The 26,114-nt window shown below is 36.0% G+C and overlaps 2 protein-coding genes across 7 annotated transcripts in view; one reads left to right on the plus strand and one right to left on the minus strand.

Moving 5' to 3' along the window:
• LOC126371908 (serine-enriched protein) overlaps positions 1–4,496 on the plus strand; it is a 49,392-nt gene extending 44,896 nt beyond the window's left edge. For 3 of the 4 annotated variants that reach the window (XM_050017354.1, XM_050017352.1, XM_050017353.1), the window contains 2 exons: positions 1,088–1,270; positions 1,562–4,496. In XM_050017354.1, the coding sequence (XP_049873311.1) occupies positions 1,088–1,270; positions 1,562–1,726 (348 nt within the window). In that variant the 3' untranslated portion in view covers positions 1,727–4,496. The remainder of the gene's footprint in view (positions 1–1,087; positions 1,271–1,561) is intronic. The other variant, XM_050017355.1, reaches the window with a different exon arrangement.
• The window catches only part of LOC126371906 (uncharacterized), a 254,081-nt gene that overhangs the window by 24,308 nt on the left and 203,659 nt on the right, over positions 1–26,114 (minus strand). The window lies entirely within an intron of this gene.

Below are 26,114 nucleotides of genomic sequence, written 5' to 3' on the forward strand. Positions count from 1 at the left end.
TTATCTCTAAACAAAGAGATTTCTTCCAGCTGACCTACGTGACAAGAGAGACTTTCAACGTATAATATTATATAGATAGACATACATACGCGTACAAATTATTTAGAAATTACTTATACTAATATAAGACACAATATTAACCTAAACCTACAAACCACATTTAAATAAATTATAATATAATATATATTTCATAAATATATAAACATATTATATACTTTCTATATTGGTTTATAAAAAATACACACTATATACAATATATATATACGTAAATAAATAAGTAAACGCATACAAATACGACTAATGCAACTTAAGCAAGACTCAAATAATAATCCTTCAAGTTCCTTTTAAAACTACCCACCGTGTCACATTCCCGAGTGACCCTGGGTAGCGCGTTCCACAGTTTGACGGCCTGCACGGTAAAAGAGTCACCGTACATTTGCGTAGAATAGGGGGGAGTTTTCAGCCTTTTTGCCTTTTTACTTAAATAAGTAATATCTAACAGTTACTGAACACAAATAGAAATGTCTCACATTATGTCCGTGAGTTCTGGGATATAAGTACGTACAAATAGGTGTCCTTTTTACTTTCTTTTTTTTAGCAATTTTATTATCAGTTTTTTGTCCATATTAAGGTTACTTTGTTTGGATGTTTCTAAAAGTCTATTAAATGGAGCAGTTTTTAGAAATACTTTCAGGGTCCATCACAATCTCATGTGTTTATTATTCTTCGGCGAAGTATTAACAAGTTTAACATTTTTGGTCGAATTCTCACTTTGACTTCCAATATTTTTTTTTATCTTTGATTTGACTGTTTTTCTTTTTTCATACATATATCTTTAGTCATAGTTATGAAGTGAAATAAAAGAATTATTAAGAAAGGGATAGCGACAAAATGATTATTTCTAAAGTAAGGTAGAAAATCTAGAAAAAGGTACTAAATAGGTCATATCTCCTAAACCGTAAATAATTGCTGAACATACCTGGGGGGGTGTTTCTAATAGCTAATGAGCCCCTCAATCCAACTTTTCATTTTGAACGTGAACTTCTGGGCCACCCTGTATAATATAAGATTGACAATATATTTTCAGGCGGCTTTAATGTGGAGCAAGAAATACTGCGATACAAACCCGAACATGTCTCTGAAGGACGTCATCGGCAACTTCCTCGAGTACATCCAGTTCCACAAGATCCCAGCCAACGTTCTGATGAGGGAGGTCCACCCACTTGGACTGGTTCCCTACTCCATCATCATGAATGCTCTAGCTTATCAGGTGCGTGGCAAACCTTTTCAGTGTAAACCAATGGTTGTACAACTTACTACTACTAAATTACTAGACTAGGTAGTAAATATTATATTAATAATTAAACGATTATGTTAATCCTTTCTGATAATGTGTAATGTATTCAGCATATAATATTATTAGGAACAACAGGTACCAAATAAGACAATTTTTGAAAGACAGAGCGCTTAAACTCAGCAGTGGGATTATTAAAAGCTGAGGATAATGATAATAATTTACGTAGAATGTTTGAGTGGAGTGCTGAATACGCTGTTGTTGCAGGCAGACCCGGCCAGCGTAGATCCAGGCAAGCTTTCTCCAGCGCGAGTGCGGCGCGCTGGCCGCTCGATGTCCGTGCAATCCTCCCTAGACCCCTATGGCTCCAACACCACCCTCTCCTCTACCGGCTCGAGCGATGTTCCGTCGTCAGACTCTCGGCACAACTAACGCGAGGGGAACCTCCCCCGTCCCGCGCCCGAACCCGTCCCTGGACCCTCTACCGCTCCCGTCGCTCCTCTAACTCCTGTTGCTCCCTCCGCTCCAGACAAGCCTCCAGACAAACCACCCGAGAAGCTCGGCCTCTTCTCTTCCATCAAACGCGCGGCCAGCAAGAAGTTCGGCGATCGACGCTCTCCCACGCCAAAAACGAGAGAACCGCGATCCAAGTCGGACTCCATAAAACATGCAGCTTTGACAAGACAAGTCTCCGAAACGGTGGCAGCGCACGGAGACCCAACTTTCGAACGCTGCAGGCCCAGAAAGCGCGATAGCGAAACCGAGTTCCCAGTGAGGAAGTCTACTTCAGAAATATCTGAAAGCTTTCCATTTGTAAGAAGGGCATTAGCAGAAATAGAAAATGGATTAAATTATTTCAGAAGGTCGATTGCTTCTGATTCTGGAGAGTCAAAAGCACCACTAGCTAGGCCTGAGCCTTTAGTTGTGGTTGCGGCAGCTGATGACGAGCCACCATCTATTTCTCCACCACCAATGGGACTGAAGGAGCGTCGAGGTTCGCGTGGTTCTCCATGTGCCAATTTGCCGCCGCTGATGTTGCCTCCGAGCACTCCTGAACCGTCACCGAGTCGATTGTCTCCTAACCGTCTATCTCCACAGATGAATAAGACGCAAAAAGAACCGTCATCGGCTCCCTTCATACGTAGCGCACCGCCACGTCGATCTAGAACGCGCTCGGAAATGCCGCCCGAGCCCCCACCGCGGTCACCCCAGACACCTCGGCCAGCGTCTGTCTCTCCAAAACACACGTTTGCATTTAAGATAGTACTGAAAAAAGTGGAGAGTACGCCAAATACATCATTTGACAGACCAGAGCAATGAGAGTACCTCCTCTAAGCGCGTCCGCTGATATGCGGTGGGGTACTCGAGGCTAAAACGCGCTTTTCTCCATTTTCTAGAGAAGCTAGCATAGAATAGTTAGCGGCAAACCGACGACGGTTGGCCAAATCAAATTTTACCATGAACGTGACGCTTTCGAAACTTCTTCGTAATCTTATGAATTCAGAGGCTGGTCCTTTGTCAGTACCCAGTACGTTGAAATGTGTCTTGATGTTACGGACCGTTGAGGGTTTAGGGATGAATCAGATACTTTATTAACACGCATGATGTGAGGAAATGATAATCATAATAATATATTATAATGTTTGTATTGGTATGATGTTTGCCCTGTTCAAGTAATGTTTTTAAGAAAAGTATTTTTATTATGATCCGATGACTTTCAAAGAGTCTTGATTCTGATAGAGCATGAATTCTTCTGTCGGACATCATATCAGATGGCGGCAGATTTGATAGATAAGAAAATAAATGTAACTTAAAATCAAAGTAAATAAATAATATAGGTTCCCGACTTTGAATGTGCCTGTACTATTAACATATTCATAATCTCCAACTTCTTTGTCGTTATATCTACTCTTACATTTCTATCTGATCACAGCAGTAACCTATCACTGTCTTTTATATACATCACCACTTAGACAAGCTGTCTATTTGTATTTTCGATGTTATACAAAATGTCTAGCATGAAAATATTTTTGTATTGTTGTATAAAATTGAGATGTATGTATTGGCTTCGAAAGCAGTGTGAACATTTATAGTGATATTTCAGAGAAATGCTCTATAATATCGGCCATTTTGCTAAGCGTTTAAATCATAGAGACAGTGTAATGTTAAAATTCCTTTGCTGAATTTTCCTAGCCTGAATGGTACTGCAAAACATTCATTTTGGATTTGAGTTCAACCATCTATCGTTTTACTTACTTTGTTATCAGATCAAGGAAAACAATTTATGTATTTTTTATAATACTTCAAATAAACTGCTATCGAAGACGATATATTTTCCTTAACCCAAACCACAATAGCTGTTGTAATTTGTGGAGTGATAATGTGTGTGATTCTATGATAATGTATTTAAAATACAACCTGCGTGTTACGTATATTATACCTAAGTTCTACATTGTTCTTATTGGAAAACAAAATAGTATGCTAGTTGATTTACAGACCTTGTTTTCGTTGCGTTATGGTCCTTTAGGCAAATATTGTCAACAGTAACTTCGATTTGCATATTCCCTTAATTATCTTACAATAAAACTGAAAGGTTTAAAAGGGTTTATAAAAAAGTAATGTTTTGGAACATTTGTTGATTTGTATCTAAATAATGGTTTTTATTTTTTATGCTTTACCTGGATATTTGTATTAACAAGTTCTTGATCATCCTAACAATTATAAAATATAACATTTAATAGCTACGCTGGTTTACGATGAGCATTTTTGGCTACTCAAAACTGCACCGCGGATACCCTTTTGATTTATAATTGATGGAAGTCTATGTGCACTAGTTACGCTATCGATGTAGACGCGACATACATTTTCCTGATTACGGAGACATCGTATACTGTCGATTAGTAGAGCCAACACCGTGCTGCGGGGGCAGATCTGTACTTACCATCATGCACATAGCTCTACCTGTGGGGTCTATACAGAACAAAATTAAATGAAAGGTCTATTATAAGTTAGTGTGTACACATGATGAAGAACTTGCAAATACATTTCATTTGTTTCAAAAAAAAAAAATGTTTTATACCAATATTACCAATTAAGAACTGACAAATGTTTACTCCATTGATGTCTTTGTTCAGCCGTGTTGTAGTCGAGAAATAAATATTGTGTTTTTGAAATATTATTACTGTATTCTGTAAATAGAAGAATGTGGTCAAGAAATTGGTCACTCAATTTTCTTGGTGATGACTGTTTTTGTTTTATTTCACCTTCCTCGTCACAAATACGTACATATGTTTGGGCTTTGTTGTGTGTAATAATTTTTGCATCGTTTATTTCAAATTACCACCACTTGCTTCTAAAACTATTGTTAAAGTGGCAAGATACTATACTGCCAATAACTTACTAGCTCACCGTCTGTATCGTGTTAATGAGTAATAACCATGACAAAAGAAGAGCCGTGAGGTCGTAGGTACGAATCCCAGTACGGACCTAAACCAATGATTTCCGAATTTTTGTTTGGATCATAAATGATCGTCACGTGCTCAGCGATTAACAAAAACATTGTGAGGAAACCGCATTCCCGAAAAATGCGCTTCGGAGGTACGTATGTGAACTAAGTACTATTGAAATGGTTTTCCCTTTCGCGGGTTACAAGGTCAGACATGTAGCCGCACAAAGCCGGTGAAATCCCTGTCCTAGTTAAGTAAACGGACTCTTTGAAAACTGGGCAACGCTAGGGAGATGATGATTAGCACGTACTTAACTCAGACGCTGTAATATTTGACATTACACAAGTCACAACGACTTAGCGACGAATTCGATCGAGTTTCGTTGGTCTGTAAGCGCATAATATAATCAACAAATTCTACAAATTGTCGGAGAATGCAAGCATTTGTAAACTAAATTCATGTGAAAAATACGCCCATTTAGTCGACTCCAACGATATATCTTTAACAGTAACTTTATTTTTACACAAATAAAACATAATTTAATTTAATTTTAAGTTATTATACTTGTCATTTTCTTATCCGCTGAAAAGAAAAGGGACGGGTTAACGACAAACATAAATGGAACACACGTTAATTTTAGGCACAAATATAAAACAAACCTCAAAAAATTTTACATTGGTCAATAACACGACAGAATTAAGTTGACAGCACACGTCAAACGGTTTGCATACCAGCGAGATACCTGTTTGATTCGTCCGGGTTATTCAATCATTTTAAAATTAACATCTGTCAATCATCCGTCCCTTCCCTTTTTGGCGGATAAGAAAATTAAAGATATAACTTAAAATTAGATAGTGTCATACAAGGCCTGCCCTTCGGTCCTTTACGCACTACGGCCAATCCATATAATAAAAGCAATAGTACCTTCATAGTTGTCGCTTCCACCCTTCAAATTATCAAGACGGAATCGATACACAGCCTGGTACGACGAAAAATAGTGAGATATTTTCGTTCAAGCCATTACCTGACACACATCCCACAGTCAATATACGTTGACATGTCAGTCGGGGAAGCCAATAATGTTGCTAGTGATTTAGGTGGAGTCACTTATCTACCTTTTTGTTGTAGGTTACATAGTAGGGTTACATATAAGTACATTAAATTTGTAGTTCCTGTTTGTTGTGACTATCACGTCAACGGATGAGGTATTTTAATTACTTTATAGGTTATAATAAAGGCTTAAGTATAATGTGGACAATGATAATGAACAAGCGTGTGAGGTACCTATTTATGGAAAATTAGTACCTTTTCATTCGCCCTGGGCACTTTCTTGTGCTTTAGGTACAAACAAATAAAATATTTTACCACTATTTTTAATGTTAGTGACTGAAATTGTATTTTTGTTTTGTTCATACTCTGTAGAAGGTCACCACCAACGATATTTTTGTCCCATTAAATTATATTTATCTACCATTTTATTTAATACAAAACACCTGTACGTTTAAAAAATTACAATTTCAAGTTAGATTTTGTGCTTCGGAAGGCAGGTTTAAACCAGGTCCCGGCAACCAGCCATAAAAAATGGCTCCTCCAACCCGCTCTGAAGTAGCGCAGTCGACTAAATGTTCATCTTACTCTCACTCGCTCACTGATAAATTTAATAAAGAAAATTGTATTATGTAAAACCTTACCAGCAATAAAGAGCAGGAAAAGTTTCAATAAGGCAAGTGAAGTGCCAAGCAAATAAATATGGTCAAGTATTGACAGAAGTTCGAAAAGGGACTCCTCTTGAACAAGAAGGATGGCCTCGTCTCAATAGACTTCAAGTGTACAAGTAACAAGAACGTACCCGAACAATACCTTAATTCCTTCCTCCTACTCTAAACTAGATTTATAAAAAATAGCACGACCAGCTTATTATAAATAGAATATTTCATCCAGCGCCCCCACTGTGACAGAGCGCCCAAAACGCAAAATGCAAATTTATTTGGAAATGGTAACATACGTCAAACATACCTACATAAACATAATGGGGTGGGAGAGACACAGGTAATCAGAGACATCTTGCAACCACTTCTGTTGATACGAAATCCTAAGATGGATATGTTGAGAGCCTTATAGTGATAAGCGAAATTTTAAGTAAGTAATGAAAAAAACAGACCTAGTATGGCTTTGTAATAGACTACTCTGGGCGCCATCCCACTTGCGTCAGACAGAGTACTGCGGGGCGCAAGGCAAGGGGGAAACCACGGCCCTATTTTTTGAAAAAGTAGCATGGAAAATGCTGCACCGACAAGAGCGTGGCTCTTAAATTGATGATGATGAGTGAAAAAAAGAAATGGAACGAGGTATTCCTCTCTTTTTATTACCTACTAATACTGGTGAACAATAAAAGAACACGTATAGCATTTTATCTTCATCTCAAGCGGATACCGAGAACTAATTCCATTTATTGCCCATTGCTGAATGTAAGGCTGAGAGCGTTTGTTAATTGATTGGTACCTCTTACAAAAACAAAGGAAAGTTCTACGTAAGTTGTGCTATTGAACTGTTACTGAATTGAAATAGAGTTCATAAATTCCTGGATATTGGTGCTAATTAAAGTACCTACACACCATCTTTTGTAACTTTAAGTTATTCCTGTCATTTTTTATCCGCAGAAAAGGAAAGGGATAGGTAATCTACAGGCATAAAACTAATGGAACACACGTCAATTTTATGCAGAAATTAAAACAACCTTCTCAAAATTTTACATTAGCTAATAACCCCACCGAATTAAGTTGACAGTCAAATGGGATACAAACACCGAGATGCCTACTTGATTTGCCCGAGTTATTAATTCATTCACTCATTTATTTTAAAATTAACAACTGTCAATCATCTGTCAACATTTCGTTTTGGATATGAAAATGATAAGTATAATTTAAAATAAAATTAGGAATTGTCTGCAAGAATCAGGGCCATTACTTTTTAAAATATTGTACGTACATAGAATTTAAAAAGAAATAAGTATAGTTAATCCAATACTGAATATCGGACGACTAAGTAAGTACCTACGTTCCTGTAAAGGATTGAGAACATAGGCTTTTTATTTAAATATACGTTTGTGAACTGAAATTTAAAACTACTTACTGTATGAAATGTACCGTAAAAGTGCAGAGAAAACTCGACGGTTATAAACGGAAAAGCGAATAATGAAAAAAGTCCGTGAGACCGCAAATTTCCGTTAACAAAGCCAGTGCAGTTATTACATGTGGTAAAACTCAATGCACATTCGTAAAGAGAAAAAAAATGAACATTCTTTTGTATTCAATTCGTATAATGAGCATAAATTAAAATGTTGACTTATTTTTTCTCTTTTTACCTAAAGAGAATTTAAAAAAAATATTTATTGGTGCTAATTCCGGTACTCACCACCTAACTTTATTTTAAGTTATACCTATCATTTTCTTATCCGTCTAAAAGGAAAGGGACGGGTAATCGACAGGCATAAAACTTATGGAACACACGTCAATTTAAGGCAGAAATTAAAAAAAAAACTCTTCCGAATTTTTATATCAGCTAATAACCCGACAGAATTAAGTTGAAAGACAGAGATTGCATATGAGCGAGATGCTTTTTTTATTCACGTGAGTTATTTTAAAATTATCGGTTGTCAATCATCCGTCCTTTTCCTTTTCGGCGAATAAGCAAGTGACGGGTATCACTTAAAATAAAATTAGGAGGTGTCTGCAGGGATCGGTTTCATGCCTTGATTAACAATATTCATAATACATATTACAAATTAGAATTTATACAGGTACATGTCAACAAAAAAAAATATAACTCGACCTAGTCAAAAGTTCTGTTTAATTTGAAAACTATAAATATACGAAGGTTTCCATTATTATTATGACCGACGATTTTACGTGCATACCTAACCTAACCTAACCTAACCTAACGGTAGTGGTTTATCTTAAAAAGCCAACATGTAGACAGTAAAATAACCAACATCTGACTCTGCTTTGCTTTATTTATCAATTACTTTCATTCCAAATGTAATCCTAATCCTCAAGCCTAATCCTAACCTAACCTAACCTAATCCGGTCACTACATGCTACATGCTGCGTTTCTACATTGAATAGTTAGGACTTTCTAACATTTTTCCTCACCTTATGGTTGTCTGGAAGAAATCGCTTTAAGCGATAAGGCCGCCATTTGCCATGTACTTAGTTAAGATACTTTTTGTAATTATTTCTTTTTTATTTTGGTGCAATAAAGTGTATTTGTATTGTATATTGTATTGTATTAAAATCAGACGACTTCTTTCGTGGCGCGGTCTATACTTTAAACCTGAAAAAACAATACACAATTCATTATTGCACATTAGGAACATTATAACACAGGAATACAAATTAAACAAAATACAAATCTTTAGTCTACGTTTTGTAATAAGAAGGAAAGTAGCTAAATTGTGATTTGAAAATGCTAATACTTATAAAATAGTGTAGAAATACAAAGAAGAAATGAGACTTGCTTCCATTTCTATATAGTTCAAGTTCTTATGTACGTGACCTAAATTAACTCCGAGCAACACCAGAGGATATCTAAAAGATAAGCTTTTAATGATGATAAGATACAATTTCTTTGTTAATTTTCTTTTCTCTCTCTTCGAGCAATCGCATGGTTTTATTTTACGTATTTTCATTCCGTCTGAACTGAACTGAATACGGTGTTTTTATTTCAGAGTCGATTTCTACAGAATAATCATTTTTATTTTTGCTTTTCTATTTTTTTATGCTACAAATACGGTACGGAACGTAATGTGGCTATATACTCCTACATACTCTAGATGTCAACAGACACAACCAACGAGGTATTAAAGAGAAAATTAAATCGAAAAAGTCTGGTTTGGACGGGACTTGAACCCGCAGCTCTTGTCCTTTAACGTAGTTATTAATTAACACGAAACGAAACATAAAGTAACACGGACGCGCCCAACAGGGCACTTTCAAGCCTGTTGTGTTATTTTGTACCGGGCGAGAGCAGCGCTTCCCATTTTTCCGGCCAAGTAATTAATGTCATCTGCGGCGAATCTACAATGAGTCACGTAAACCGCATGTCAACTGCATGACATTGTTAGGTTTAAAGAGCCTCCTTATCTTTATAAAAATCTGTCCTGGCGGGAATCTGCGAGGTCTTGCTCAATAGCGATGCATATACCACGACACAGAACAGCCGCTTTCCGTGGTGGTTTTAGTTACCGAGCCAACAAATGTTGGAACGATATACCACCGCCTCTACGCAGAGTTACCTCAAAACCCACTTTTAAGAAAAAATTTAGAGAACATCTTCTTAATATTCAAAAAAGTATGGGGTGACTGAACTCTGCACATATACATACATACACCTATCAATTTACATACCAATATAATAATCTATTCTATTTGCTTATATATTTTTATTTATACTATCAATTATGATTTAACCCCTTAGCACACTACTGATTTTCATTTAGTACTTTGTTAACCTTACCTTTGTTTTTTGTTTTGTTGTTATATATTTTTTTCCGTTTAAACAATTCACGGCACGGTTTTTTGTTGGCACGTTCAATTCATTTATTACTAATTATAAGCGTAATATGGGTACTGGCAGAATATCAGTGTTGGTGAGAGTGGGCATTCGTACCATACTCTTAGCAACAATATGCTGAGTCAGTCCCATTTCCCTGGGCAGTGTTAGCTACTAGTCATAAATTGTTAAACTTAATTTATGTAAATGCTTTTGTAACCTTCACTGTTTTGGGAATAAAGTTATTCTATTCTATTCTAAAAGAACATAAAAAACACGGACTTCTTGAAACGAAACTATGAGTGTAACAAACGTCAAACCGGCCATAGCGTCCCGCTAGTTTCAAGGAATTACATACTTACAAATAAGAAACAGGGCTCCTAAAGTCAAACATTTATTTTTATATAAAGTTATTAAAATAGCTTTTGTACCTTTCTTTTAAAAAAGGCGAGAAAAGTTTAGTATTCATTCACTCGTTAATTCTCTGATCATTTGCTCTGTTCATTCACCTGCCGCAGTGTCAATACGTGTGATGGATTGGTGGGTATTTGTTATTGCATTTGTGACAGTTTAAATAAATAACCAGTGCTTATAAAGTGACTTTTTGTTTTCAACGCCCCTCTGCATCTGAACATTTGATAACATTAAAATAGTGAACATCTTTCTTCTTTCATCCCAGTTCAGCCAGACCGATAAAACTAAGGCTAAATGTACTCCCACTAACAGCTTAACATTCTAATAACTCCAACTATATACAGATTAACCGCAATTAATGAGTTTCCGCTTCTACAATAGATCTAATCCCACGCAAGAATACGGGCGCTGACTACAATATCCTATGGGAGAGTTTAAAACTATATTGCTTTGTGGAACTTTCTAGATCATCAACTATTCTCATATTAACGAAGCCTTTAGCTGTTACTAATCCACACTCTTGTTAAACAATGTTTGTATGCGATAGTAAGTTCCGTACATTATGTATTCTTAGTTAAGAGTAATAAATACAAAATCTTAGTCAAAAAATATGCTGTCAGTAAATAGTTATGGCTAAATGAAAAATCACGTTTTTAATCTTTTCATGGAAAAATGTTTACTACATCAGCCATTTTGTCTTAGTATTTTTTACTCAGTATTTAGTGGTCTATGTCAGTACATAGGTCTCTTTGGTGGTGCACATTTGGACCACTTTTGGTCTATCTCCTTTGAACCTTTTCTTTGTATGAATTCCGTGGTCTATTTCAGGAAATATGTCTCGTTAGTGGTGGATATTTAGACCAAGTTCCATACAACTTTGGCAATGTCTTTTCCTCATAAACTATATACTATAATGTGATATGTACGGTCCCTAAGCTCAAAAGAATCTTCCGAGGACAGACGTCTTCTAAAAAACTAATTAAGAACATCATTCAAAATTAACCGATAACCAATCTTGATGGCCAGTAGTACGTATTAAAGTTTTTAACAATAAAATCGTAGTGCCGGCATTCTTATTAGAGCTTATCCCCATGTTCACTCACACACACACAAATACAAACGTCACAGAAGATATTAACCGCATAAAACTATGGATGATAACAAGCTTAATAAGTGTTCCTTGCGTGTGGTTCTAAAATGACGTTGTAAGCGAATATGTACTTATTTATTAAGTTATTATGCAAATGTAATTGCATTTTAATACAGTTATTTAATTGTAGCGTTTTCACAATTACATTTCTACACGCAATAGAAAAGTTAAGATTTTGTATAACTTTGTAAATATACAATTATTCAGTACGTGAGTCTCTTTATTCGTGGGATATTAAGCTACACGTGCCTTCTGAAGTATTACCTAACAATTTGTATATATCTCCTCTCATATCGTGGATAACACGTTATTATTCCAATTCAATTCATTTGCATTATATCAGACCAAAAGTGAGTGCACAAATAAACCCTTGACGGTTTCATACAAAACGCAATTTCCAATGAAACTGATAAGGTAAATATTTGTCAGGCTCGTAGCCTCGCATAACTGAAATGCCGCTGTTATATTAAAAGAGGTGATAATATATTATACATTCATTTCAATATAATATATTCTTACGTATAATATATTCGATCTGGAGGTCCGGGTTCGATTCCCGATGGGGACGTTGTCGAAATCACTTTGTGAGACTGTCCTTTGTTTGGTAAGGACTTTCTAGGCTTGAATCACCTGATTGTCCGAAAAAGAAAGATAATTCCTTGCTTCGGAGGGCACGTTAAGCCGTTGGTCCCGGATATTAGCCGTAAAAACACCTCCGCCAGGTGGTGGAGTATGCTCCATACCCCCGCCGGTTGATTTAGGGGAGGCCTGTGCCCAGCAGTGGGACGTATATAGGCAGTTTATGTTATGTTTTATAATATATTCGGACCAGACACATGGAAGCGCACGTTACCGTAATTTTTTAGAAGTTTAGTTCCAGTTGTAGCAGTTGTTCCGTGGTAACTTGTGCAACAAGAGCGATTTGATAAAAACTGCATTGTGCACTGCATTTGCACTACACTTTTAAGTTTTATATTTATGTTTTGCGTTATTTATTTGGCAGTATGATTCATTTACATGAGAAGTAAAAATTAATGCGCGCGCGTAGCCTCTCTTGTACAGAATAATTGACAGTGTGCTGTCAGTTGTGTCCGGTATATAGAATTGGATGCGATGAAAAACTTAAACCACTTTTGCTTATCTTCCCGAGGATTTTGCTTGTGAAATCGATAATTTTAGAACCTATAAAGTTCCATGCTTGACAACCACTCGAGTCGACGCCGCAGTGTGTTTCGATTGCAATTGATAATCCCTATTCAGGATGCAATTAATTTGATCCGTATCAAGTGGGTGTTCGCAGTTGTCGCTTAAATTAACGTAGTAAGTTTGTTCCCGGTGAATAGTATTAGCTTATCCCAAATGGTAATGGAATTATTATTAAACAAAGAATAAGCTTCAGTATTTTATTAAGGAAAAGACAACACAGACATTGTGTAAGGTAAAAAGACAGCCTTATATCTGTTACAAGAAGAAGCTCAGTATAAATTTTTAACGATTTCAGTCATATATTAAAGGAACATAATACTTAGGTGGGGTGTCGAGTTCATTTCGCAATTTTTTAAAGTCTGGTACCCGCCGGTTACTCGCGCGATTCGGATGGTAGGACTACCCGGACGTTGATCTGTACAGCTGTTTGGCCAAATTCACAGATATGGCATTTCGCTATTGTTCTTGTTAAAAAAAATATTTAGTTTTGTGTTTGTTTGAGTCGAATTGGTTGTACTGTAAAAGATGAATGTAAAGCTGTAAAAATAAATAAAATTTTGTACCTATGAAACCCTTTGTCGCTGCCGCGCCGGTTTGACGTAAGTGATGACAAAATTGGGCAAAAACTACGGAATTTAGACGGATTTTTACTAGCGATTTAACGTTCGTAAACGCTTTTAACATTTATTTTATCGGCAAAGTATAAAATAAATTATAATAATGTAACATTGTTGGCGATGCCCAACCCGTTCTCGACTCATTATAGCTATTCTGTTTAAGGAGAAATCGACCTAATTATGTTTAGTATTTTAGTTTTAGCGGTTTGGACTGTGTGTGAGTGTTTGATGCGTAATATATCAGTCAGTCAAGTTCTCAGATTTATTTTTCGCCTTATGTTTTACCCTAGAATATGTCTATGAAAATTCATCGGCACGTACGAGGATCAACTTCACAAACTTTTGAATCAACAGCCGCGCTTCCAAGCGAGTTTCCATTGGTGAAATAAAACGTGCCAAACCTGTTACACAATAACAAGTGGAAACGTGCCAATGTACATACCACGCTTGCACACCACGCTCACGTTGTATCTATCATGCGATATGGACTACTTGTCTGGGGGAATGGTACTAACGTACAGAGAGTCTTCCTTGCACAAAAAAAATGTATACGCGCGATGACTGGAAAGTCAACTCTGGACTCGTGTAAACCTATATTCAAGGATCTTGGTCTACTACCCTTACCGTGTCTATATATATATGACGCCTGCATTTTTGTCAAAAAAAACTTGCATTTATTTATTTCAGCTGCTGATGTAACAAGAAGCCAACGAAATCACCATAGACTGATTTTTTTTTTGATGTACCATTGACAGAAAAATATAACCGTAATTGTTTGTGTATGTGTATAAGATTATATAATAAATTACCATCTGACATAAAACAATTACCTTTAACTCAATTTAAAACAAAATTGTATAAATGGCTCAATGAAAAAAAATATTATAAAATTGAAGAATTTATGAGATAAAACTGTTTAAGATTACCCGTTGTACTACCAATATTGCATGCCTATTTTTATAAGCAAAACATGATGTACTTATTTACACTTTTTACCATGTTAAAATACCATGTTTTATGCAAAAAAATGATTATGATTATGATTACAGGGTGTTAGTGACACCGTAACGAAAACTTTCAGGAATGATTCAGGCCATGATTCCGAGTTGATATCAAGTGGAATTTTCCATCGCAAAAGTATAAAATTGAAAATAATTTAAATTACAATAAAAAAATCAAAAAATCATGATATTTTCAACGGAAAATTCCGCGTGATATTAACTCTGAATCATGTTCTTAATCATCCCCCTCAGTGTTCGTTACGATGTCACTAACACCCTGTACACGTGTTTTAGTTATTAAGTACGTTAAACACGTTGTTTCAAAATACTATAATAATAATTTCCACACCTAAATTGACCAATTAATTAGAGATATCTGTAGAATAGGTTTAGTACGATCTACTTTGAATCGGCGTGTATGAAACGAATAATGAATGTGAAGGAAACAAAATAAGTGTGTCAAGATCGAAGCAAATGGAATTTCTTAGTTTCTGCTTACTCCGATGGGAAATAGGGGTGAGTTTATGTATGTATAATTTATAAGAAATAAATCGGACGTGTATCGGTAAGATGCGATGAGCCATCCATATGGTGCATTTACGTAGCGACATCGTAGAATTTGGTACGTTAAAGTCACAGCGTCGCAACGATGCCACTAGCAACGTCCCCTACGTGTGACCCCTGTCTAAAGCATTCACCAGGATTTTCTCTCGACAAACATCTTCTAAAACTCTATCAAGCTAGCAAATATTTGATGGGGGACGAAATAGCTCATAAATCATCTAAACCACACTCCCGTCGGCGCAGTAGACAGATTATATGACTAATAAAACTCAAATGGCTGCCAATCTCATTCAAAATAAATATTGTTCTAAGATTAAGGATGACAGTTGATGGGAAGTTATTTGTTTGTTGATTATATTAATTTAAAGAAGTTCAGCAAACGATTTATTTAGGACAACTTGATTTTAAGGATGCGGAGTACAAAACTGACATTAATATAGCGATGTTAGTATTCTATAATCTGTGGTACTAGTGAGAACGACAGTTCAATTGCGTAGGTAGACAGCTGCGTTGCGAAATCGCATCGCATACCGTTTATCGTGTTGCCAGCTCTTTATATTTTATATCCTTTATATTATACAAAATTGTTGGGGTTGGCAATCCACCCCACAACCCACACGATAGAAGAAGATACTAAATTTATAATAGACCAGGATGTATCCTTTTGCATGTATTATTAGCTATGAGTAATCTATTTGGCCCGTATTATTGAAGATTTATTGCAATGGCTTCATACCTGCCTATCCAGCACAGGAGAAATGTCTAACACTATCTGAAAACAAAACTTACTTAAGTTATTTAAGTACATAAGAAAGTTGCGTATGCAATCCACATGTAAAGTAAAAACTTGAAAACTACGAATAATAGCTGGACTTGCCTAAATACTATCAAATGTATTACGGGTAGGTATGCTGTCGAATTAAATTTCTAGCAATATATTTTTATTTCGTTCTTTCTTTATTTATTTTTTTATCAAAACCTACGATAGTGTAGCATTTATACAAAGGATCAAAGTATTCCATTCGCTTTCTGTTTCAATTTGCTTCCCGTAACCAAGAGCAGGTATATATTGAAACCACTAGTTAACATTAGGTTGGTTCAATAATGATTGGCATATTGTACGATAATAATAATGTTCGTTTATTACCAACAAACATAAATTAACAATGGCGTGATCTGGGATGATGGGGAAATAGGCCAAATAATCAAAGTCGTTGGTTCCTGATGTAAGTACGTAGTCGTTACATGAGCCATGTCAGGGGCCTTTGGCGGCTCAATAATCACCCTGACATCAGGGTTGGTGAGGTTGGTCTAGTGGTATTTAAAAGTGTTTTATTATGGGACAAAGATAAAGGTTATTTTTAAGCCAAACACATTTTTGTATAATGTTAAAGTTTTAAAAGTGCTGGAACTGTGAAGATTTAATCTAAACGAAATTGTCTCTTCGTATTTAGGGTTGACAACATCATACTTACGTATACGATTATTTTAATAATATTATGAACTCGTAGTAGTAGCATAATTAGAAAGACGCTTGACTCTCATTGCGAAGTCGCAGCATTATTATTCAGTATATAAAACACTATTTTCTATGTCCCAAGCGGTTTCAAAAACCTGAAAACCTCGCCTTTATTATATAATCCAATCCTATTTAGACCAGGAAGTTCATGAAGCGTACCCTCAAATTTATCATGGTCGCATGACACGCTAAAATATGGCTCGGATTACCATTAACCTGATTCTGAACGCGTCGTTACTTATTGAGGGACGTCCTTTGAACGCTGCTATTAATGTAATATATGACAATATATTGCAAATGCCAATTAGGTATATTTTGATAAAAAGCGTCATACTTATCGAGTAGAATTTTCCGTCGTAAAATTCACGATTTCTTTTTTATATTTCTAAAATTATTTTCCATTCTTTACTTATGCAATGGAAAATTCCACTTGATATTAACTCAGAATAATCAGCTAAATCACCCCTCTCAGTATTTGTTACGATGTCACTTACACCCCGTATAAGTACGTACAGTAGCCATACAAGTACGTACAGTAGCCATACAAGTGCGTATGGATGTTAGTGACACCATAACAAATACTGAGGGGGATGATTCAGACCATGATTCTGAGTCGATATAAAGTGTAAATTGCTGTCGGAAAATTCACGAAAATTTTAGTATTTTTTCAAATTATTTTCAGTTCTATACTTGTGCAACGGAAAATTCCACTTGATTTTAACTCAGAATTATTATTATTGTCTGAATCATCCCTTAAATATTTCATTACGATGTCACTAATACCTACACCTCTTACTAACCTTATTGGGAATTTAAGGTTAAAATTAATACAGGCAGATGAAAGTGTAAGAAAAATACAGGTTGCAGAGAAATTGTTTCTAGAGAACACGGTAACTAGGTTGACTATGTCAAAGAACGCGCACTACTAACCTCAGCTACTGGCGGTATAAAATGTCAATAATTCCTAATTAATATATTAGCTTATTATACCGGAACGGAACGAACCAACCCTGACACCAGGGTTGATGGGGTTAGTAATCACCTCACAACCCACACGATAGAAGAAGAAGATACCGGAACGAAAATAAAACCTCGCAATTTCAGCAATACCTACATCCAGGCCGCGTAATTAGCGACTATAGAGATCAAAGCGTTGCAAAGGGTGAACAATGAAAAAAATAAATTAACAAAAAATTTCGACAAAAAAACAACATTTCGTAATAAATTCTGACCACCTTACAAATAAACAATAAAACCAGGGATAAACGTGGGTTTAAGTACAATTCGATTGAACTTTGTTTGGCTGTAAAATACTTAAAACCACGTTCATCCCTGGTTTATTTTTTATATGTAACGTGGTAAGTGACATCTGACTGGAGACCACAAGGTCGTCGACGTCGAGGCAGACCACGACGACGATGGAGGGACGAGCTGGACATCTTCCGGAACACCTGGTAGAATGATGTCCATGAGAAAGATGAATGACAAAAGAAGGGGGAGGAAAAAAAGCTAATATTTGCGCATGTTTTACTAGACCCTAACCGCTGAAGGTGTTCTACGATTTTATTCGTTCCCAGTGCAATAATTATGATGATGTACGAATAGATAAGTCAAATTAGGCTAAATATTCAATACTAGAATGTAGAATATTCGACACAGATTCCACTGCCCACTAGACACTCCATACGCGCCATGTTAGGCACTCGTAGCATACCGTTCGCACCCACTGCCCATATACCTACTGCGTTTTTCACATACGATAAAGATACATTTTCAGACATTTTAGAGTTTTCAAATAGTTGTACGGTAAGCAAACACTGTAGTACTGTTTCTATCGCAAATTGCACTAAAAAACAAGTTAAAATGCATTTATAGTAACTTTGGTTGTTGGATGTTTCACCATTTAGCAGAATGCACTTAGGTATTTAGGAACTTTCGTTGGTGGCGGTCAAGTTGGTCCCCGCTTGCGATACTTTCCATCAACATATTTTATAAATTATTATTTAGTTAGTTAGTATTTAGAATAAGTTTTTATTTACTAAACTATCGATTGCGAATACATTTTGTAGTGCATTTTATATTGTTTAAACAATATTGAGCGGCTAGTTTTCCTACCTTTTCTGGGCAGTCGGGTTTTTTATTTCTTTATAATATTTTTTGTTTTCGAAATTTAAATACGCGCAGCCATTCCACGCCACCCGACACAAGTAACATTTGTCGAACTTGGATGAAAAAGTTTTGTCTTTTGACAGTTGTAAAAATTTTTTTATACTATTTCAACGCGGGAATGATGGATTTTCACATATTTTTTTCCCACATTTAGTGTTGTTAACGGATTTTCATACACTTATCCCTCCTGCTTATTTTTATGACAGCAATGTCGCACTTTCTGACCCCTTTTCTGAGAGGAAGAAGACTATTTATTATTCTCGCTGAACATAATCCGTTGTGCACACTTGACGTGACTTAATAACGCGACGTCAGTTATCTTGGGAAGACACAAGCGCTTGTGTGCATCTCAGATATATGAAATTGGTAAGCAGCTCGATCCAACAGTCAAAGAGAAAATTCCAATATAGATAATTTCAAAAATATGAAACAAATTCCTTACCAATGGCGTATTTGATCATGTTTCAGAATTACCGTCTCGAACGGCTAAAAGCGTGTGCAGTTTTATTATTCAGAGTATGCGGAATTCAACAAAATATAATTCGAAATAAAATAAATACATGCAATAAAGGGTTAATTTGGTTCGCAATCCACCTCAAAACCCACACGATAGAAGAATGACAATCACATACAAGCAATTACAAACCTGTATGAAATGTTAACATAAGTACTTATTCTTGTTAATAATGTAGAATGTAGACAGTACGTAAGTATGTATATGAATATTTAGAACTCCCATTTCAAGCTCCTTTGTTTTTTAAAGAACATTATAATGCAGCTGTCTATCCCCGTAGCAAAAATATTTCCTATAAAATTCAGCTAAAAAGTATCCACTTAAAAATGTAAACAATTATGAAAATTATCTGTTAAAACATCCATTCCAGCTCGGATCTCTTCTAAACATAGGATGTTAGAAAAAAATATCATCCAGAGAAAAACACAAGCGTTCATTGTGTCAGAAAACGAAATCTTAAATAGAAAAAAAAATGTGATGTTGTTCACATAAATGGCACTTAGCTCGACCACTCTAGGAAAAGTAAGGAACAAATATAATACTCTTAACGTAACAGAGCACAACCCTGTAAACCCAACACTTTTATATTCGTAAATTGGAAATCTATTGAACAATCCTTAGAAGTACTTCCTATCCTTATATAGGTCACTTGTGTCTTTATAGTTTATTGTGAGCGGCTAAATTGGGTACTTAAGGTATTATTTTCATATTATTAAATGAAACGTTGTGCTATTATAAAAACTAACTTAAATATTTTTGCTTTTCATGCAGTTGTTATTTTTTTTAAGCTAATTAAGACGAAGTCTGGAAATGGTTGTAGAATTATCGTAACTTTTTTTCTCTGTCGATTAATTGAAAATCGAAGACTTATTGAACGATATTAATTTTCCCTCAAAATATTACAATAACTAATTTTTCAATAATATTTAATTATAATTATTACGTGTCATTAGTTACTTATTATGATAATAGTCATTGTGGTCCTGTGGTTCAATGGCTTGCTTATCAAACGAGGAGTGCCCCGGTTCGAACCCCGGTACTGGCCCGGTACCTGCACCAATGACTTATACAGGTTGAATACCGAGGGAGATGATTCAGACCATCTTCTTCTTTGCGAGTCGACGGCGATCGATACAAATTTTTTGTTGACCAATAATTGCCCACGCTTACGGCATTGTCAGTGGTTTCGTAAAGGTCTTTAATAGTGCAGGTGTTAGGGCACTTAGGACAGCACAAAAGGTGAGCCATAGTTTGTGGTGATACTCCACACTCGCAATCATCGCAACCATCAACCAGATATCCCCACCTGCAGAGATTATCAGACCATGATTCTGAGTTAATATCAACTGGAATTTTCCGTCGCAAAATTCAAGATTTTTGTGTGATTCTTAAATTATTTTCAGTTATATACTTTTGCGTCGAAAAATTCCGCTTGATATTAACTCAGAATAATGAGCTGCATCATCCCTCTCAGTATTTGTTACGATGTCACTTGTACGAAGTGTAAGTCAACTCAGAATCATGTTTTGTTACGATGTCACTAACAGCCTGTATATCATACATAGCGGTCAAACACATAACCCTCTTTTCTTCTCCGTAGTCGAGTAAAACCCAAGGACGTGGCTCATAGCCCCTCTCCCTTTAGCAGTCTAAAACTCTTGTAAAAGTTGTATTAGAAGAATCAAGAAGGTATAGACACACAATTTAGTATACTTAATGAAAAACGAAATCGGTTGGAATTACACAAAAGAAAATTAAATTCAAGACAGTGAAATTGGGGCAATGGATCTAAATTCTTTCTGGTTACATTTTATCCCTTACGCAAAATACAAATAACATTCGTTCCGTTACGGGCACAAAATACAATTAAAATTTAATTACATTTTACCACGAAGAAAAACAGATTAACAAAAAATGTCATTGTGCTTGTAAAATGTTGCATTGTACGATTTTCATCAAGAGCAAAACTCAATTTGTCCTTTGTTCAAGCAATAAGTAGGGGCGCGCAAAAATGTAATCTAGTTACCGTCATCTGGTTGACTGGTACTCAGTCCTTTATTCCTCTCTCTTAATTAGAGAATGTTTTTATGAACCTAAGGACTTTAACAATGGGTAGTAATAATAAAAAAATAACGTTTGTCTTTCACTGCTTTCGACGTGTTTTAAAACTTTGTTACCACTAGGGAAAAAATTGATAACCTCCTTCTTTATTGAAGTCGGTTAAAAATTAAACGCAATGACGCGAAATCTCTTTGTCCATACAGGTTCAATTTGATGATGATTTATTCTTCGTTCGTCCTGAATTTTGTCCCACATTCCAAAATATATCTTAGTTTGTCCTATATCACTATTGAAGTTATGCTTTGTCCTAAATCATGAGTACACGGACTTTCAAGTTACAATCAACAAAATCAATAACTAATATTACACCTTATAAGTACAGAGAAATCAAAATAAAGATAAATCAACATAATCCTATACATAATGTAATCCAAATATCAAGCAACAATTATTTTTATAATTATATACTTCTGCCATTGTCATGGCGGAGGTTTGTGTTGCTCTATGGCCATTATATTGTATTTTGGAATAATTATGGACCCGAGTAATGAGAAAATAGGCAATTGTCACGTTAAAGCTCTACAACGCCATCTATTTTGTTTCTGGTGAACGTAACCTGGAAACTCCCTCACTGATACGATACATTGCTAAATAAATACCAGTGTACTTACTAGCTCTTAACTTCGCTCGTAGTGGGTTCATCCTTAAAACCAGCATTATTACGTCACACTAATGAGTGTGGTGTGGTGTGAAAATAGTAATAAATATTAACATAAATTGTACTACTTACTTCGCATTGCTCGTCTTGGCGGCACTTATAGAATATATACTACTACACCTAATCTCTTTCATTACTGTAACGTACAATATAACACCAAGCGGAGTATCGGCACACTTCGGACACTTCATACAAAAAAACCTCGTTTTACACAGACACTATACATTCACGTTATCGTACACGCCATTTTTGTGTGTGTGACGTCTGGGCTCAGCCGCTGGCGGAGAGCGGAGAGTTTCCGTTCTATACTTGGTCTCTCTCTCTCTATTTAAGAGCTGCGCTCTTGTCGGTGGAGTAATCGCCATTCCTCTCTTCTTCCCGCCAAAACCTTCATCTCCCGATACGACACGACCTGCACCTTTTCTTTTATTTGTTTCATAAATGTTCTCCTAGGTCTAGGCTTACGTGGTACTATTCCTTATTTTATGGTATCGCTTTAACACTTGACTATCAAAAAGCCACACCCCACTTGGTTTCGTTACTGCAAAGATTTAAGTGTCAAAGCACATTCCGTAGTGTCAAAAATAGAGCAGAAATTCCAAAATCCGACTCAATTTCGCATGTTAGGACTTCAAGGATTTCAATTTACTAGAAACGAGAGGTTCCCTGTAAAAGACTAAGGAATTCTCTTGTGCACATATTATATTTTAAAGTGAGCTTTCTAACCTTGGCTCACATAGCGTTGCCTTATCTTTTAACTTTAGATTTCTGTTGGCATACCTCCAAGGGCTAAAGGCAACCCCACACATATCGCGGAATTAGTTGTTTTGTCGTTATTTTATTGATGAGAATATTATTACCTACTTTTTTAAAATAAAATAGGCTCGAGTTTGTATCTCACCTAACGATAAGTGACGATCTGGTCTAGGGTGAATCACGCTTATCTAGCAAATTCCTATTGACTCTAGCCTTGAAGACTCCCAGATTATAACCAGTTGGAAAAACAGACGACGGCAGACAGTTGTAGTCCTTTGCTGTTTGCGTCAAAAAAGAAAGAGACAAGACTTGATTTATATGACGTATTTAAAATGCAAATCATTTTCAACCTACGGAATAGCTTTTACATAGGTAAAGTAGAGCTAAATATTTTACAGAAATCATAATATGCATAGTATAGTATACGTTATTTAACAGACAGCTCGGTGACGTGTGGGTAATTATTTCATCTTGCGAAGGATGTAGCTCTTACCACGCAAATTGGGATACAGTCGTACTTCTGTTATGTTTTAAATATTATATCTACAATATTCGATTCCACAGTACCGCGCCAACAGATCTTGAATCATTCATGGATGCAACATAACGCTTCATTTCCATCCGCGTTGAATATTCTTCCACTTTTCATATTGTACTCTGAAGAACAGGTCGTCAACGAGCGTTTGTTTCTGTGTCAAGGGGAGACAAGGGCACTGAAACGTCAACTTTTGTTGTAGACTGTAGCGGTATTCGTCGGGTAAATTGGATAAGGAACTTTCCAAAAGGGGTAATGAAAGGCAGCTTTGTTAGCAAAGGACAGAGGAATGAAAATGATTTTCCGTTTTTTTCTTTTCAATTTTCGTAACAGACTTTATTAATTTCCATTTATTAGCTGTATTTTTAAATGGAATAGAGTACTAAAGAATTTGTGGTAAAAAAAGAAAATATAAATACTTATACCTATAAAGGTTGATTACTCTGTACAGGTTATCCGTATGTTCTGTGTCTTTAATTCAACGTGCTAATAATACTTAGATATAAACAAACATACATAAACTCACACCTCAGAATTCAGACTACACCATGGATAATATTTTTTATTTCTTAAATTCAATTTACATTTTGTATAAGTAAATGTAACATCCTCCGCGACAGCCTCCGTGGTCTAGTGGTTAGAGCGTTAGGCTCACGATCTGGAGGTCCGGGTTCGATTCCCGATGGGGACATTGTCGAAATCACTTTGTGAGACTGTCCTTTGTTTGGTAAGGACTTTTCAGGCTTGAATCACCTGATTGTCCGAAAAAGTAAGATGATTCCGTGCTTCGGAGGGCACGTTAAGCCGTTGGTCCCGGCTATTAGCCGTAAAAACACCTCCACCAACCCGCAGTGGAGCAGCGTGGTGGAGTATGCTCCATACCCCCTCCGGTTGATTGAGGGGAGGCCTGTGCCCAGCAGTGGGACGTATATAGGCAGTTTATGTTTATGTGTTAAATGTAACATTACCATCAATGAGGGAGTTTCCAGGCTTCGTTAATCAAAAACAATACAAATGGAGTCATAACTCAAAAAAATATTGCATAATACAATGCACAAGCAGAGGCTTATAAAAATAATTGTTGCTCGATATTTGGATAACATTAAGTATAGAATTATGTTGCTACCTTTTTTTTTGACATGTCTTATTGTAGATTTGCCGCAGATGGCATTAACTACTTGGCCGGACAAATGGGGAGCGCTGAAGGGTCTCACACTTTTTTTTTGACGTGACTTATTGTAAGTTTGCCGCAGATGGCATTAACTACTTGGCCGGACAAATGGGGAGCGCTGAAGGCTCTCACCCGGTACAACGTTTAAGACAACAGTTGGGCGCGAACCTCGGCTCAGGGCGTCGTCTGAGAGGAAAAATATTTGAAAGAATTAATCGACCCTAGTGGGTCGATAGCGATAAGCGCTGAATGAGGGAAATCGTCGACCACGCCGGCGGGGTCGGTATCGGGGAATGGCTCTCACCCGGTATGTTGCTACCAATATTGCTTTTCTTTATTTTGATCAGAATAATAATTTCTATAAGATGTAATTGTGCTTGGGTGTAATAAAAACTGTCAGCATTTATACCCCAAAAACAAAGTTAAAGTTGCATGTCTATTATCTGTGAAATTAGAAAAGTAAACAAAGGAAAATCTGTACAGCGCCATCTATGTTGTTTTTGAAGAATGTAGCCTGAAAAGTCTCTATTTGAATCAATAACATGCGAAATGTGTTTAATTAACTGACGACTGAAAGGGATAAACATTTCAATAACGAAATATAATTTCCATTTATGCTTTCAACGCGATTTATTACATTTCTGATATATTTTACCTAGGGAGTTTGATTTACTACGTAAGGAGAAACATATTGTTTAACGAATCGGAATGAAACGTAGGCATATAGCAAATATTTATGTTGAAGGAAAAGGAGTTGATATAGATACCTTTGTTATCAACCGAAACAGAATAGATTGACCTTATATCGATTGATACATCATTATGATAATGAATGTCATAACAATAGCTTACGTACTTTGACAGATCCAATTCTTACTGCGCATTGAGGTTATTGTAAAATGTTATCTTATTGAAATATAAATCACTAATCGTACTGAGCTAGTGGTTGTGTTTAATAATACCTACTGTAGATGTTGATTTCATTTGTAAAGTTTTTTTATTGAATGCAATTTGTCGCAGAAGTTTTTTTCTCGACACACTGAAAGAAAAAACAAACAAACGTCATTAACATTCCTTAGCAAAAATACTGCTTATGAGAAATGAGTTTAATTTTTTTCTGAACGACTGATTCCGAAAGACTGGTGATTTTCAATTTCTAACCGTACCTTATCTTGTGTAAACTTAGAATAGTTACTTCACTTATGAACAATACTTATTTTTATTTCTGAAGTCACAACATAACTAAATTTGATTAATAAAGAATTTTATTATTATTATTATTACTTTAAATACTGAATTAAGTAAGTACACTCTTAAATAGACATCACACATAAACAGCCTATATACGTCCCACTGCTGGGCACAGGCCTCCCCTCAATCAACCGGAGGGGGTATAGAGCATACTCCACCACGCTGCTCCAATGTGGGT

The sequence above is a fragment of the Pectinophora gossypiella genome, chromosome 13 (genome assembly GCF_024362695.1).
Source record: "Pectinophora gossypiella chromosome 13, ilPecGoss1.1, whole genome shotgun sequence".
NCBI classification, from domain to species: domain Eukaryota; kingdom Metazoa; phylum Arthropoda; class Insecta; order Lepidoptera; family Gelechiidae; genus Pectinophora; species Pectinophora gossypiella.